Source organism: Frieseomelitta varia, unplaced genomic scaffold, assembly GCF_011392965.1.
Source record: "Frieseomelitta varia isolate USP_RPSP 00005682 unplaced genomic scaffold, Fvar_1.2 scaffold_411, whole genome shotgun sequence".
NCBI lineage: Eukaryota > Metazoa > Arthropoda > Insecta > Hymenoptera > Apidae > Frieseomelitta > Frieseomelitta varia.
The window spans coordinates 71997-87826 of record NW_025110159.1 but is presented as its reverse complement, the minus strand read 5'-3'; the positions used below and the strand labels follow the sequence as shown (position 1 = coordinate 87826).

Here is a 15830-nt window from a genome sequence, read left to right as displayed (position 1 = left end):
GTGCCCTTTAACCTGCATTTAGAATGGTTAGTGTAGTGTGGTGATGTTGTTTGACGTTTGTGCGGGGAGTTTGTTGAGGTTTGCGTAGGCAGGAAAAGTTTCAAACAACCTGCAGGTAATTTTATATTACTATATCAAGTGTATCGTTTCTTAACCACTTGCGCTGGCAACTGATTGCGGACCATAACGAGCGACCGAACCGTATACAATAATTACGTCGCTTCCTTTTTGAACTCACCGGACAGAAATTATTGAGAAGTAACAAATTTATTATATGCTTTGCATTGTTATTGATTTTCTTAAATATATTAAATTAATATATTTAAGAAAATCAATTAATATATTTAAAATTGAGAACGTGCGTGACACGTTCATTCCAGCGCAAGAGGTTAAGTGAACCTAGAAATCAGTTATCATCTTCCTATAAATGAATTAATTGTCATTAGACTGCGAACACTTAGATCAGACTCGTGTATTCTACGAATACATCGAGAGAAAGAAAATTATTATAACGTTCAGATCTCCTTCCGAACGTACAATCTAATCTATTTCCATTTTGTTGATCGTGTATCCGTGCGATGATGTTGGAAAAGCGAAGGTGATTTCGGAGATTGGCTGGTGACTGACCTGGTGTACTGGTGGTGGCGATCGTGGCAGTGGTGTAGGACGGTTGGCCCATCTGAGCATGACCGGCCAAGTGGCGGCCGTATCCGTTTTGCACCCCTAGACCGTGCTGCTGAGGATGCTGCGACAGAATACCGTGCAGAAGACGAGTCCCCGTGGTGGTCGTCGTCGTACCGGTCGATCCTGGTTCTGCTTTAACGCTCGCCAGGCCAAGTTGCTCCTTCTCGTTCGCATCGTGTGGCTGGACCTCCCTGGTATCCACTGCAATCGCACCGACGTCAAGAAAACGTTAGATTTACTACGCCAAATATCAAAGGGTCGAATTTTTTTTTTTGTGTTTTTTGTACTTTGGCCGTTCGTACTAAGGGACTTGCTCGGCCATTGTTGAAACACACGGTTCCTCACAATGAGCGCCGTTCTGACTGAATTATCGGCTTTAGAAGTCGCGCGTGTTTTAAATTTCAATTAATCAAGAAACGCCTGTGAACGGCCATTGATGCCGTTTGAATAATTATCAGCAGGTGCGCGTATGCACGATTTATCTGCATATACTTTGTATACGCGTGTTGGTCTTTCTACGCTCGTCATTCACAATGAATGGCTGGCCAATGAACGTTTATGAAGTTGATACACATCGACCAGCGCGCGCGTTACAAAGGAAACGAAATTCTACGTTGTATTTCCAAGATTTTGTTAGACGCTCGTCTCGTTAAAAAAAATTTGCCAATGGCTGGCAATTTACGAGAATGTCTACATTACTGCCGTACAACGAACGAAGATTTCGTTCGTACGCTGTTTCATTAAAATTCGCAAACTTTCGCGTTTCTATCGTGATCGATTACGATACCATTAGACGTCGGCGGCTAATGATCAGATCGCTTCCTAACGGTAGCCACGAGAAAAGGCTGAGGAAGCACGAAGAAGGGGGGGAGGAAGAAGAAGAAGAAAAAAAAAGAGAGGCATGGGAGGTGTTCTCGAGAGGTATAGTGCGGCGCTGCGGAGAGGAAGTGAAAGCCGGGTGTCTCTCCTTGACCCACTGCAACGTTTCTACCTTCCTTTCAGGCAGTGCCAACCTCGCGGCTTCATTAAGCAATTTCTCGTGGCAGCAGCCGAGGAAAAATCGCCTCGTGGAAAATCGACTCGAGCCGCCGGCCACGCAAAATCGCTCGCCACTTTCTTCGCTCCTCATCTTCTCCGCTTCTTCGCAACACCAGAGATGGTTATCGAGAAACCGAAGTGGAATCGCCGCGCGGACCAGAAAGGAGCGCGCCGACCGCTTTTTATCGCGTTTACTTTTCGGCGCCCACACGCGGAGATCGGTTGCGTAATCGAACGAGGCGATCCGCCTGCCCGATGGAAAACTCGCTGACGAAATCCTGCGAAACGAACGGGAACGTGTCGCGTATTTTCCTGGTTCTCGATTTTCCAACATTGGCAGGATCCTGTGCTCACTGAATTTTCTACAACTACCAAAGTCGTCAAAATCGATTTATAATTCTCCATGGAAGTTTTATACATTCGCAACAGTGTATTTTTAAATACTCGAGTGATTTTTTAAATAAAATATATATAGAGGCTTGTGTTCTTCCTTGTATTGTTAATTTTTTCTTCAATTGTTTTTGCTACAAATATTATAACTTAGTCGTCGGTAGTTCTAGTGTTAACGATGATTTATATCTCTCATCGAAGTTACTTGTATCTTCGTAACAATTATTTTCTAGTAAATAAACAAATAAAAAAAAAAAAAGATTCAAGGAATATAACAGAAAAGAAAAAATTTGTGTACGTGTAGTTTTATTTCTGTAATATTTAGCAGCAATCCGACATTAATTAAAAAAAAAAAAATTTACTTGGGACCGCGAAATGTTCAAATTGACTTTTGAATTTTCTACGAAGAATGTCAACAAACCTTCACACCCTGTTTAAGAATTCTTTTGTCACTGTGACACATGCTTGATCGAGCGATTCCAGCTTTTAAACAACAGCCGCGAGAAAGTTTGACAAACCGGAAGCAAGATGGAAATTCGGGGGCGTTTCTCGAGGAAGTCGATCATCGAAGGGTGATTGAGGATAGATGAATCACGACGTCACGGCTCAGTGAATTGAATCGGTAATTATGATCGCGTAGATCGAGTCGACGGGTGTTGTTTAGCTGTTGGCGAGGGGAACGAGCAAACGATCGGTTTCTTCTCGCCCGGGAACAGATGCTGCTTCAGGGCCTGGGCTGAGCGAAAATAAAGGAAGAGGTGAGCACAAAGGGAAAGACAAAAGGCAAGAAAAAAGGAAAGAAAAAAGAAAAGACACGAAAGATAAGGAAAGAAAATAATGAGAGAAGTCACGGACGTGGCTTGAAACGAGTCACGAAACGAGCCTGTGTGCTTGTAATTTTCTGGGACGTCAGCCGATGCACCCGATGATACATTTGTCGTACGTAACCTATGGGATATCCGGCTCTGCGCGAAATCTGCAACGTCGACATTCGTCGGTTTCGCATTGTGCCGGCAATTGCAGCCGAGATCTCCGCGAAATTGGATAGACGAGCTTTTACCGACCTGCAAACCGGAGAAAGCTCGCCCGTCGTTTACTTTTACTCGTTCCATCTGGTCGGATGCGAGAAACGAGGAACAACTAACCGTTTCTAACGAGTTTCAGTTACACGTAAGAGGATCGATCCTTGTTCTTCAAGCGAAATGATAAATTTTCAGAACGCTCGCAAATGAAAAAACTGTACAATACCTGAACACCTTTTACGTTTTATGCTTTTACCAAGCACGTGTATCTTATATTTTTATTACGTGCGTATTTCAAGTGTTCCGATGGGAGTAAATAAGTAAAAGCAGGTTTAAATAAGTAAAAGTAGGTTTTCTACGTGGTTGGGTTCGTTCGAGACGTAAATCAGGTAAGACCGTATCGAGTGCGGTTTAAGGATGACCTCTGTTAACCCTGAAACACGCCCTTAACGAAGTCTCTGCTATCGAGGGTGCATTTCAGATCGACGTTCCACCCTGGCTGGATCGACGAGACGGGATAACCGTACGCGAGACCGTTAAATTATTCCTGCACGCTCGACGTTTTCAACTCAAATCGAAGTTGAAAATAAATGCCTTGTTAGCGAGGTACCGCTCGTTTTCTCTTTGCCTCGTCACCGACGTCGTTCGTAATAATATTGATTCGGCTCGAATACGTCGACAATTTTGTCCCCGAACCTACCATTTTCCGACGGCCGTTTCCTCTTCGACAGCCATGAAATAGTCGACGGGGACAGCGAATGATGGCCACGAAAATATCTTCTAGTTTATTCTCAATTCTCATTGTTTTTCACGGCGTGAAAAGTAAATCTCTTGGCAATTTAGTTCAGCTTCTTAATTGACACACGTCGAGAATTTTTTGCATCAAAATTGCAATATAACTCTCAGTATATTTAAGTATAACTCGGGCAAAACAAATAATAATTATTGACTAACTATCCGGTGATATCGTACCGACAAAATTATTGTATACGGTTTGGTCACTCGTTACGGTCCGCAATCAGTTGGCCAGCGCAAGTGGTTAATTGCAACTAACTGTATCTTTGGATACCTCAAAGCCAGATGTTTCATCGTGTAATAATTTTGACGTAGCCTGGGATTCTATATCCTCGCAAAGTTTGAACTTGGTATGTCAATTAGTAAAGACTCACACGTATATAAAAAATACGACGTGTCAATTTAGCCTGGACGATCGTGAGAGGTTAATCGCCTCGAATTGAAACGACCGCTTCTTCGAGGATCGTTTTCTACGATCTCCGGCCATCTTAATTGCACGTGGCCGGTCGTATCGGCTCGTTAGTGAGGACCCAAGTTCCCGAGAAAGGTTCCCGAGGGGGGTTCGACCTTGCTTGACCTTGACTCACCCTCGCGTCAGTGGAGAAGGGTGGGTGTCTAGCCGCATCGACCGAACACACCCCCGCTTTTGACTCGAGTCGTTTCGAGAACCGAGGTATTTTCACCGCTGCTGTTTTTCATCCTCCGTCCCTTTCATCCTACTGTGTTTCGCCAGCCAAAATTCACTTACGGCGTTATTGGAAAATGCTCAACTTCTCAATATTCTCCAACTTTTTTTTGAATTCGAAGTTAGAGACCAATTTGTCTGGCCGATAATTCCATTCGTAACATTACAGCTACATACGCGGTAGATGTTTAAAATAATTGGTAGGTAGCTTGAGGTTAGGTTTGATATATGTTGAACGGACACTCAGCGTTAGAATTATCAACTAGCAATTTACATGTAATTATTATAATTAAAGCACATTGATTGTTAACATCTATCGTTTTACTAACTTTAATGCTATGATGACACTAGCAATTTATGTAAGTGGTAAAACTGGTGAAAACAACCTGTTCAACATTTTGACAAGACAACGATTCTTAATTCTTGGTAATTCGTGTTTCTCACGAAACTAATCAGCAATTTTAAAGGACTAACCTCTTGCGCTGGCAACTGAGTGCGGACCATAACGAGTGACCAAAAACCGTATATAACAATTTGTCTTCTTTTTGACTTTATCGGTATATCACTGGATAGAAATTATTAAGAAGTAATAAATTTAATATTTGTTTTGCCTGGGCAATACTTAAATGTACCTAAAACTGAGAAAATATTGCAATTTTGGGGCAAAAAATTCTCGACGTGCGTGGCACGTCATTCTAGCACAAGAGGTACCACTTGCGTTGACAACTGATTGCGGACCATAACGAGTGACCAAACAACATTTACAATAATTCGCCGCCCACTTTTTGAACGCGTCGGTATATCACTGGATAGAAATGTTTGAGAAGTAATAATAAATTTATCATTTGCTTTGCCTGAGTTATACTTAAATATACTTAACACTGCAATTCTGGGGCAATAAAATTCTCGACGTGCGTGGCACGTCATTCCGGCGCAACAGTTGGGAAAAACCCCTTGAAAAATTACCTGGAGAAAGGTTAGAAATCGTGGAAAAACCGGCGACCGCGGAGGATCATGCGAAAAACACGATTGCATCTCGACGACGTTCCATTTTCCTCGTTTCCTCGAGATTCGGGGAGAGATATTATACGCGGAGAAACGTGGCAAATCGGTGGCGATTGCCGGTCGATCGGGCCGATCGAGCGCCGAAACGATTCGTGCGCGCGTGCACGCGCACACGCGCGCGCGCAGTACGTAAGGTCAGCGTTTGCCCGGGCCACGCAACTTTCTCGCCGCGTACATGCACGAACGCATGCACGCACACGCGTTCCGGCCGTGCCTGGCATTGCGTAACGGTAACGACTCTCTCTTTCTATATGACATCACGCGCGCGCCCCACGAATATGCCAACGACAAAGGTGCCCGCGCGACCGACTACCATCGATCGACTCCGTTTTCGCCTGGAATTCTGACGAAACGGCCGGTATAATTGGCCGCAGGTTCGAAAGTGTCGCGTGAGCCATGGCTGGAAATTTTCAATTTTGAGGAGGAAGCTCTGCAGGAATTTAAGAAAAAGAAAATTGACGTTGATATCGTACCGAGGAAATAAAAACCGTGGCGTGCACGAGTGTGATTGCTGATAAAAACCTTCTTTATCAGATGGTGAATGTTACTCTCGTAGTAAATAATTTTTTGTAGTCGTACGGAAGTTCTATTATTGACCGATCGATTATTCTGTAAATTCTGTATTATGTTCATAATTCTATGTTAACAATGTAACTTGTACAACAAGTTGTACACGTGATAAGCGAGGTAATTCTATTGTAGAATAACATAATTCTATAATAAATATTATTAAGCTATATATATATATAGCAAATACTATAGAAACAAATTCTTCCAATTTTACCATTTTCAAAAATATCTATCTACAGAATTATGTATGCAGAATTGTGTAGAAATATGTATGTAAATTACGTACATAAAACTGTAAATATGTATACAGAAATTGAATTGTATACAAGTTAATTGTATACAAATTACGTACATAAAACTGTAAATATGTATACAGAAATTGAATTGTATACAAGTTAGTTATAAACTTAATAAATTACCCAAAATAATTCCTGATGTGTTCGTTGAAATGTCACATGTTGTTTATTAATAGACAGATTGTACAGTTACAGATTAAATATAACGATTCGAGTCACGCGACGCCAATAACGCGAACGACTTTTCGTTCATGCATGAATAGTCGATTCAACCAATGCATACTATAATTATTAACTACATATTTACATTCGACGATTGTTTATCCATCTCCCTCGTAGTATTATACGGATGACAATCAATTTGTCAAACCTACATGAATCCTCGTTTCTATTTGCTTCATTCGTACAATAGAATCATTCACAACGGCGATCTTCAAATCGTTTCTCGTTAAACAACACTCTTTCAAACAACGAGCCGCGAGATTGCGTGCACTTTGCACAAACTTCGATGCCCATCTCGTTTTATTAGAAAGAAGAGATCGGGGCAATTTCGCGGCGTGAAACACCTTTTCCGCGAGATCGAAGATAGACGATTCCTAGGGAATGATTGAACTATGGAGCTGACATTTCGATACTATGTTCGCCAACGGTGGAATCCGCCGGCGATGACTCGGATAGTTCAATTGCTTCAGAAGCGATGGCGACGAGGAATTATCGAACCTCGCCAAAAAGTCAGAAGCCTGCTTCACGTTTCGTCACTCGTTTTACGCGATCCAAGCGAACGTATCCTTGACACGGAGACATCGATCTGTCTCGAAACGAGTTCTCCCACTCGTCGCATATTTTCCACCCTTCGCTCGCGTTTCGCCTCGATCGTGGATGCGAGACAGCGGCGTCTTCTCGTCGAAAAAATTGCGTTCGAGTTGCACGGGCGGCAGGCACCTGCGACTCGCGAGTGTGCGATGGCGGGGCCGACGGGATGAATCGATTGGTAACAGCGAGCTGGAGCAACGGCACAAAGAAATTACGGCCGTGAAACGATCGCGATGTTCTCATGGCGGTCGCAGGTGCAGCTGCACGCAGCTGTGGTCGGCCAAGAACGGAATACCGGCCCTGGAAATCACGACTCGAAAGTAGCAGTGATTAACCCTCTTTCTCGACCGCAGCACCGTTTCCGAACTTCGAACGGGTTCTCTTGCGTCAGACCGTAATTTTCGGAAAGATTCTCTCTTTTTTATTCTTTTCTTGAAAATGTGAGTGGTTATAAAAATATCACTTGTAAAACTTCTTGCGAAATCTTCGACAGATAAATAAATCTCTCTCTCTCTCTCTCTCTCTTTCTCGAAGATTGCAGTTTGATCGAATAATTGAATCTTTAATCTACGACGATGTTGATTGTTGCTGAGAAAGTATCACCTGATGTTCATTACTGTAATTCTGTTCGCGGAGAGAATATTTATTCTACCTTTGGCTTATTTATTACTTGCTGTCATTATATTTGTTACTTTATTATTATACTTATGTACTTATTATTTAGTTTAGTTTATTTATTTATTTAGTTTATTTAGTTTAGTTTATTTATTTATTTAGTTTATTTAGTTTAGTTTATTTATTTATTTAGTTTATTTAGTTTAGTTTATTTATTTATTTAGTTTATTTAGTTTAGTTTATTTATTTATTTAGTTTATTTAGTTTAGTTTATTTATTTATTTAGTTTATTTAGTTTAGTTTATTATTTATTTAGTTTATTTAGTTTAGTTTATTTATTTATTTATTTAGTTTGTTTATTTTAATTTATTTACTTATTTAGTTTAGTTTATTATTTATTTAGTTTATTTATTTATTTATTTAGTTTGTTTATTTTAATTTATTTACTTATTTAGTTTAGTTTATTTATTTATTTATTTAGTTTAGTTTATTTACTTATTTAGTTTATTTATTTATTTAGTTTATTTAATTTAGTTTATTTACTTATTTAGTTTATTTAGTTTAGTTTATTTACTTATTTAGTTTAGTTTATTTATTTATTTATTTATTTATTTAGTTTAGTTTATTTATTTATTTAGTTTAGTTTTTTTAGTTTAGTTTAATTTAGTTTAGTTTTTTTAGTTTAGTTTATTTAGTTTAATTAATTAATTAATTTAGTTTATTTAGTTTAATTAATTAATTTATTAAGTTTATTTAGTTTAGTTTATTTATTTATTTAGTTTATTTATTCAATCTTATCCAAATAACACAACCTGAATTGAAAAAAGAATTATTTGCACGCACATACACCCAACTATGTAAATATATGCCGATATTATATATGCCGATGTACAAAAACATATGTAAATACATGCTCACATCATACATGCCGATATATAAAATTTATATCGTAGCTACATAAAAATTTTTTCTCAATCAACCTCAAATCAACGATAACTATAAAATGTAATGATGTATTTTCCCCATTTCAAATAGACATTTCCTCGAACGAATGAAAAGAATTCTAAACTAGACTCTTTTATTACATAAGCTCTTTTGTGAAAGGATCGTTGGCTAATATCATACGTGTCAGTATCCCTCGAGAAGTTAATGAGCGTTTCGTGCAAGGGGGGCATAAACACGCTGGAAGTTCTAATTCAAGTTCAAAGTTAGAAACGCCAGAGCGATACCGCGGTTTTGTAAATAGCATTAAAAACCCGCATAAAGGGAAAGGTACGCGGCGAGGATGAAGAAAACGAGTTATTAACTCTCGACTTTCCTCGATCGTGCCCGAGCCCTTCAGAAACGCCTACAAAGTCGAATCGAATATACATGAAGCGGCAATCGCCAATACGAACCGAGAGCGAGAAGGATAAGAAGGAAACGACTTGGGGTCTTTATCTCCTTCGTATTCCCAAAGGTGGTGTTTGCTGTAGCGCAATGCAATCGCGTGGCAAGCAGAACCTTTGATTCGTCGTGGTTCGTTATTGGCTGCGTTATATAATTTCGTGGCACGCCATACTTTCTCGCTTCGATCGACTCCTGTTGAAAAAAATGTTGCCTGATTACGGGTGCCGAGGTTCAATTTCAAAGTGAAATTGCTAGTAATTAACCTGTCTGCATCTTTATATCGTTAGAGTATCGTTAGAGGAGTTGAATAAAGACAAAATGTTTTTTTTTTTTTTTTTTTGAAGAAATTCTCGATTTCGGCTCTTTAAGAATTTTGTAGAATTATTACACGAAGAGGGTATTTATGATCGGTCGAAAATCGATAATTTGTAGCGATCTTTTCGAATATTTCATGTGGAATTCTTTTTTTTTTTTCTTTTTCTCGAATAAATTAACAGTTGTGCTTTGTACAATTTATCAATTGTGTCTTGCATAATTTGCTTTAAATATTATTGTGTGCTTTAGTATTTAAGGATTAGCGAGGGACGTCATGAATTGTAGCACTATTTTCTGTTGTGCGTGTCACCGTCGCGTCATTTACGATTTTGTAGCCCGATGTCTCTTCGATCTCGTGCCAGCGAGAGTTCGAGCACGCGATCGTTGACTCGAGACTCCTACGCTTCCGCTCTGCCAGAACGGGAACCGTGATACTATTATTGAACCAGATTTTAGATAGTCTGTGATTACACTCTTCTCGATTACATACGTTTCTTGTTTACCATTCCCAAATTGTTTATTTCGAAATTTCGAAGCAAGATAGAAAAAGGACTTGGTTAACTAATTAATTTCCCGGAGAGTGAGCTGAAAAGTCACTTGAACAAAAACATGGACGTATCTTTGTGCAACAACAATAGAAATAAACTTTCGTTCTTTATTTTTAAAGTCACATAATTATTTATCCAAATAATTGCCAGCTATTGCAGTATTTTTTCGCCAACGTTGCAGTTTTGCAAATTTGTTTATAAAAAGGACAACGTCTTTATCTCGAAGGCATCTCTTTATTATACTTAATGATCTTCGTCTATTTCCGAAATTAAAAGACCAACATAATCTCAATAAAAAATGGTTTCTCATAAACGAATTGCAAAGACTTGTGCCGCAGTAGTTGATGATTATAAAGTGCGTGATTTTAGAAATGAAGAATATAAATTTATTTTTTATTACTCTTTAATTATTTTATTTAAACTTTGCAGACATGTCTGATTGCAGGATTCGTATTTACTGAAATCTCATAATCGAATTGATGATACATGGGGAATAATAAAACAGAAAATAACAATTGCTATAATAAATTATGTAACGCAATGCTAGTATGGAAGATTAAGACGACATAGTGGCAAACAATCAAAATGATACTGTTAAGTAATTTTCAATTAACATAACAATCAACAATTTCTTCCAAACATAATAGTTACTTTTTACGAATATAAGATAAAGAACAATAACGTTTGATGAACGTTTTTTTCATTTCTCAAGATGAAGTTAATTATATAATTCAAACTTCAATAAAGTTATAGTATACAGATCATTACGAACTAATAAATAATAAATAAATAATAATAAATAATAAATAAATAATAATAAATAATAAATAAATAATAATAAATAATAAATAAATAATAATAAATAATAAATAAATAATAATAAATAATAAATAAATAATAATAAATAATAAATAAATAATAATAAATAATAAATAAATAATAGAATAAACAATAAATACAAACGAAGAAAAAACGGTGGCAGAAAATGATAAAATTTTAGTTTCCTTCGCATCCGAAAAACAAGCAAAAATTGACAAGAATCAGATTTTCAGTATTTTCAACTAAAGTACGATTACATGTTACAATTTCTGTGCGATATATTTAGACACTGGAACCATAGAGTGGTTAAATGCCCAATCCAAATTTTCTACACTCGCAACAATGAGTTTCTACAGATTCGAACGATTTTCCATAAAAAAAGATATACGATTGAAAAATTGTGAACAATTCCCTGACGCGAGTTTTATACTCGTTCGAATGTTCCAGATTTTTAAATGTCGCGCGAAACATTTCTTCCACGTTGAAAAATAATCGACGGTCTCAACGATTCGTAGCCGTCCAACTCGGCGCGTCGTTAATTAACCGAGTTTAAATCATCGGGACGATGACGAGAAGGGGCAACGGTTCGTCGTGGTAACCTCTTGCACCGCGAATTACCAAAGCCGGAAATTTCGATACCGGAAACGACGCGGCGCGGCGTAGCGCGGCGCGGCTGTGCATGTGCGCGACCCACTTCCTCCGTCGAAACCGAGAGTGCCTCTGCCCCTGTTCGTGTGCTCGGCCATTCGAGCGTGTGCGCCGCACTGTGTGTGCTCGTGTGTGCACGTCAACAGCGAGTGGGTGGTTTCACGTAAAACAGCCCGGCCGTTATCGCGCGGAGAAACGATCGAGCAAGCGAGCACACTCCCGACCAAACAGGAAACGTTCGATTCCGCGGAAGTCTCGTTACGTGTGCGCTACTCCCCGTCCCATTCGAAAAACCGTCCCTACCAGAGGTTCGATCGCACGCGATTTAACACCGAGCGACCCGTTTTCATGCCTCGCGTCTACTATAACCGCATCGTTTCTTTTTTCATTTTTCCTTTTTTCTTTTTTTTTTTGTTAACTGTACTCTGCAGCTTTTGTCGTAGTTTGGACGTGGGATCAGATTGGGCTGTTGCTAGAGACCGTCTTGGGCAGAATGTAACAAGTTTTTCATCAACATTGCAAGAACTAACGTTTGTATATATTTAAATTTGAAGAAAGCGATGAAAAAGCACGTTGACAATATATAGCTTCACTGTTTCATCCACTGTGTGACGTATAAATATCTTGGAATGAAACGATGCATTTTAACGAACTGCGCTGGCAACCGATTGCGGACCGTAACGAGCGACCCAAACCGTATACAATAATTTGTCGCTTTCTTTTCGAATTCGTTGGTACGACATCGCTGGATAGAAATTATTAAGAATAAATTTAAAATTATGTTTATTAAATATACTTAAAACTGAGAAAATATTACAATTTTCGAACAAAAAATTTGCATGGCACGTGATTCTAACGCAAGAGGTTAAAAGGAGAGGCGGCTTCAAGCTATAAAATTTTTTCTTTTTCTTCATTTTAATTTAATGATACATCTACAATTGACCTAAGCTATAAAACGAGCCCAGATTTATTACCGTACGATTTTTTAATGAAATTGTAACAGATTAAGTATCTAACGTCTGAACATTAATGGTCGTGACTGTACGTATTTAGCAAGTGAAAACCAAGTCTCACATTCGATTTTTTCATTCAAATTTTCGATGACACATCTTGCCGCCTTCATTCTCACTTCAAGATCATCGACAGGAAATGCGAAAGAAATTCCAGAAGGAAGAAAGAAATAAATATCGACACTTTTTCGATCGCTATCAGACCTGGAAGGAACAACAGAAACAGATTCTCACGTACGTGCGCGCTCGACAGGGAACTTTCAGAGTGAAACGAGCATCAAGGCTAACTCGCGGCTCGAACGAAAGGGAATTTCACGCGGAAACGCGTTACCAGCTCGTAGGAACGTGGCCGGTTTCCACGTGGAAATGAATTCCGGGCAAATTGCTCCATCCAGGTGCGTGGGCCGTTTCTATCGCTTTGTAATTCGAGTTGCTCAATTCGAAAGGCTAGCGAAGGAAAAGGCGGGAGGTGAAATGTGGGTCACCGTGCGCGTGCAACCACCCAGAAGGGAGGAACTATGGTATCGAAACATCATCGGGTTCCATTCAACCGGGAGAACAGGAGGGGCCACCCTTCTGTTCGGTTCGTGTGCAGCCTTGAAAACGTGCAACCTACGAGGGTTTCGCGACCTACCTACGCACCCTTCCTCTGCTCGGCACTCTGTACAGGCCGTGTTTTCACCGTGACATTTCTCTCCTTCCTACTTCTTGAGAAAGAGGAAACGACTGCGCGGCAACTGCGTCCCTGACCTATTTCGAACTGAATGGTCTGCACGCTTCTTCATCCGTCATTGTGCTCTAAGGACAGGATCGTTCAAACACGCACACGCCCACTTCCTTCTACCTACCGGTGGACCGTGGTAGATCGTTGCAGATGGGAACGAGTTGTCGAGGTTTTCGAAAAGATCGATCGGAAAAGCAATCGAGCATCGGGGCAAAGGTTACCAACGATAATTGCCGTCGCGTGGCTGGAAAGTTGGTTAACAGAACGAACCACTTGGTCTCTTATAGCCGCGCTATAACCGGCTCTCGAGCTCTCATACGTACACGTTTCTCTGTTTTTTCAACTACTTGCGCTGGCAACTGATTGCAGACCGTAACGAGCGACCCAAACCGTATACAATAAATTCGTCGCTTTCTTTTTCGATATCGCTGGATAGAAATTATTGAGAAGTAATAAATTTATTACTCGTTTTATTCGTCCTATTTTGTTTTACTTAAATATATAATTTTACTTATTATAACATTATTATGCTATAATATATAGTATGTTATAACATAACCCATGTTATGTTTAATATAACCTATATTCTAGTTAAATAAATTGACATACAGTGTATTTACTGTCAAATTATATTACAGATTAAAGCTGCATTAACTTTTAAATAAAATAAAATTTTCTACAGTGTCAGAAAACGACATTATATATGTATCCTTAACCACTTGCACTGTGTAACCGATTGCGGACCATAACGAGTGACCAAACCGTATACAATAATTCGTCGCTTTCTTTTCGATATCGCTGGATAGAAATTATTGAGGAGTAATAAATTTATTATTCGTTTTGCCCACTTTGTTTTACTTAAATATATAATTTTACTTATTATAACATTATTATGCTATAATATATAATATATAATATGTTATAACATAACCTATGTTATGTCTAATATAACCGATATTCTAGTTAAATACATTGACATTTAGTGTGTTTACTATCAAATTATATTACAGATTAAAGCTGCATTAACTTTTAAATAAAATTTTCTACACAAACCTAACCCAAACCGTATACAATAATTCGTCGCTTTCTTTTTGAACTCATCGGTACGACATCACTGGACAGAAATTATCGAAAAGTAATAAATTTATTATTCGTTTTGCTTATTTTTTTTTTAAATCAATTATTTTATGTCGCATCAACTTCATGGGTTATTAGCGACATCAGAAGAAGAAATTTTTTATACGTTGTTGTAGATTTTGGTGTGTTTCAAATATTGTAGCAGACTTGTTGATATTCCACTGTCCATTAAGTTGCCTTTTAGGGTGGGCTTGACCCTGAGTTGTTTTCTTAGCAATGGATATATTTCGCATTGTAGTATGAGGTGTTTAACTTAAATATGCTTAAAACTGAGAAAATATTGCAATTTTGGGATCAAAAGAATTCTATTAATTCCAATTCTCCATCGTGCTCTAGATAAATCGTTGCTAACGACGTTTCAACGTTGTCAAAATTAAACAGAGCGTTTTTCATGCAGAACAGGTGGTAATCAATTGAGACGTAATTACACCTGGCTCCAACTTCCGGCAGCTAACTTTCCAGAGGAAAGTTCTAACGAACGGTGAGACGTCTCTCTCTCGTCTACGCGTACGAGGATGTTCCACATAAATGTGTCACGTTGGTCGAACCACGATGATTCTCGAGAGCCGTCAAGAGAAAGAGAAAGCGGCCGAGGCTGACGACTGTTAACTAACGAAACATTTGGCCGACGAACAGATCGTTCCACGAACTTGACTCCGGAATGAAAAATTCTTTTCTCACGAAGGGTGGATATCCCTCTTTAATGCGTGGACCTAGCAGCGTGTCCCGTTAAGAGTCCGTGAAAGAAAGTGGGTTATTCAGCGTGGATCGATGTTTTGTGTCTAACGGTACACGGTTAGAATCCAGGTAGAGGAAAAAGCTGCAACAAGGGGTGACGCTGCTGGACCAGATGGTTCCCATTAATGCTTTTAAGCGTTATCTTTCTCGAGACGTTCTTACGGCTTCCTCCGCAGGACACGTTTGCCTGTGCCTTAACCAATGGCGCTGGCAAGCTGATTGCGGACCATAACGAGTAACCAAACCAACACCGTCGCTTTCTTTCTGAACAACGTCGGTACGATACCACTGGATAGTGAAATTATCGAGGAGTAATGAATTTATATTTTGTTTCACTCAAATATATAATTTTACTTATTATAACATGTTATGCCATAATATATAATATGTTATAACATAACCTATGTAACGCCTAATATAATATTCTAGTTAAATACATTGACATTTTAGTGTGTTTATTGTTAAATTATATTACAGATTAAAGCTGTATTAACTTTTAAATTAAATAAAATTTTCTACAGTGTCAGAA

General features: G+C 38.8%; 1 protein-coding gene across 3 annotated transcripts in view; it reads right to left on the bottom strand.

Annotated features, from left to right (window-relative positions):
- Positions 1 to 15830, bottom strand: part of LOC122531674 (ecdysone-induced protein 74EF-like) — a 70426-nt gene that overhangs the window by 38197 nt on the left and 16399 nt on the right. For all 3 annotated transcript variants that reach the window (XM_043659779.1, XM_043659777.1, XM_043659778.1), the window contains exon 2: positions 628 to 885. In XM_043659779.1, coding sequence (XP_043515714.1) covers positions 628 to 885 — 258 coding nt within the window. The remainder of the gene's footprint in view (positions 1 to 627; positions 886 to 15830) is intronic.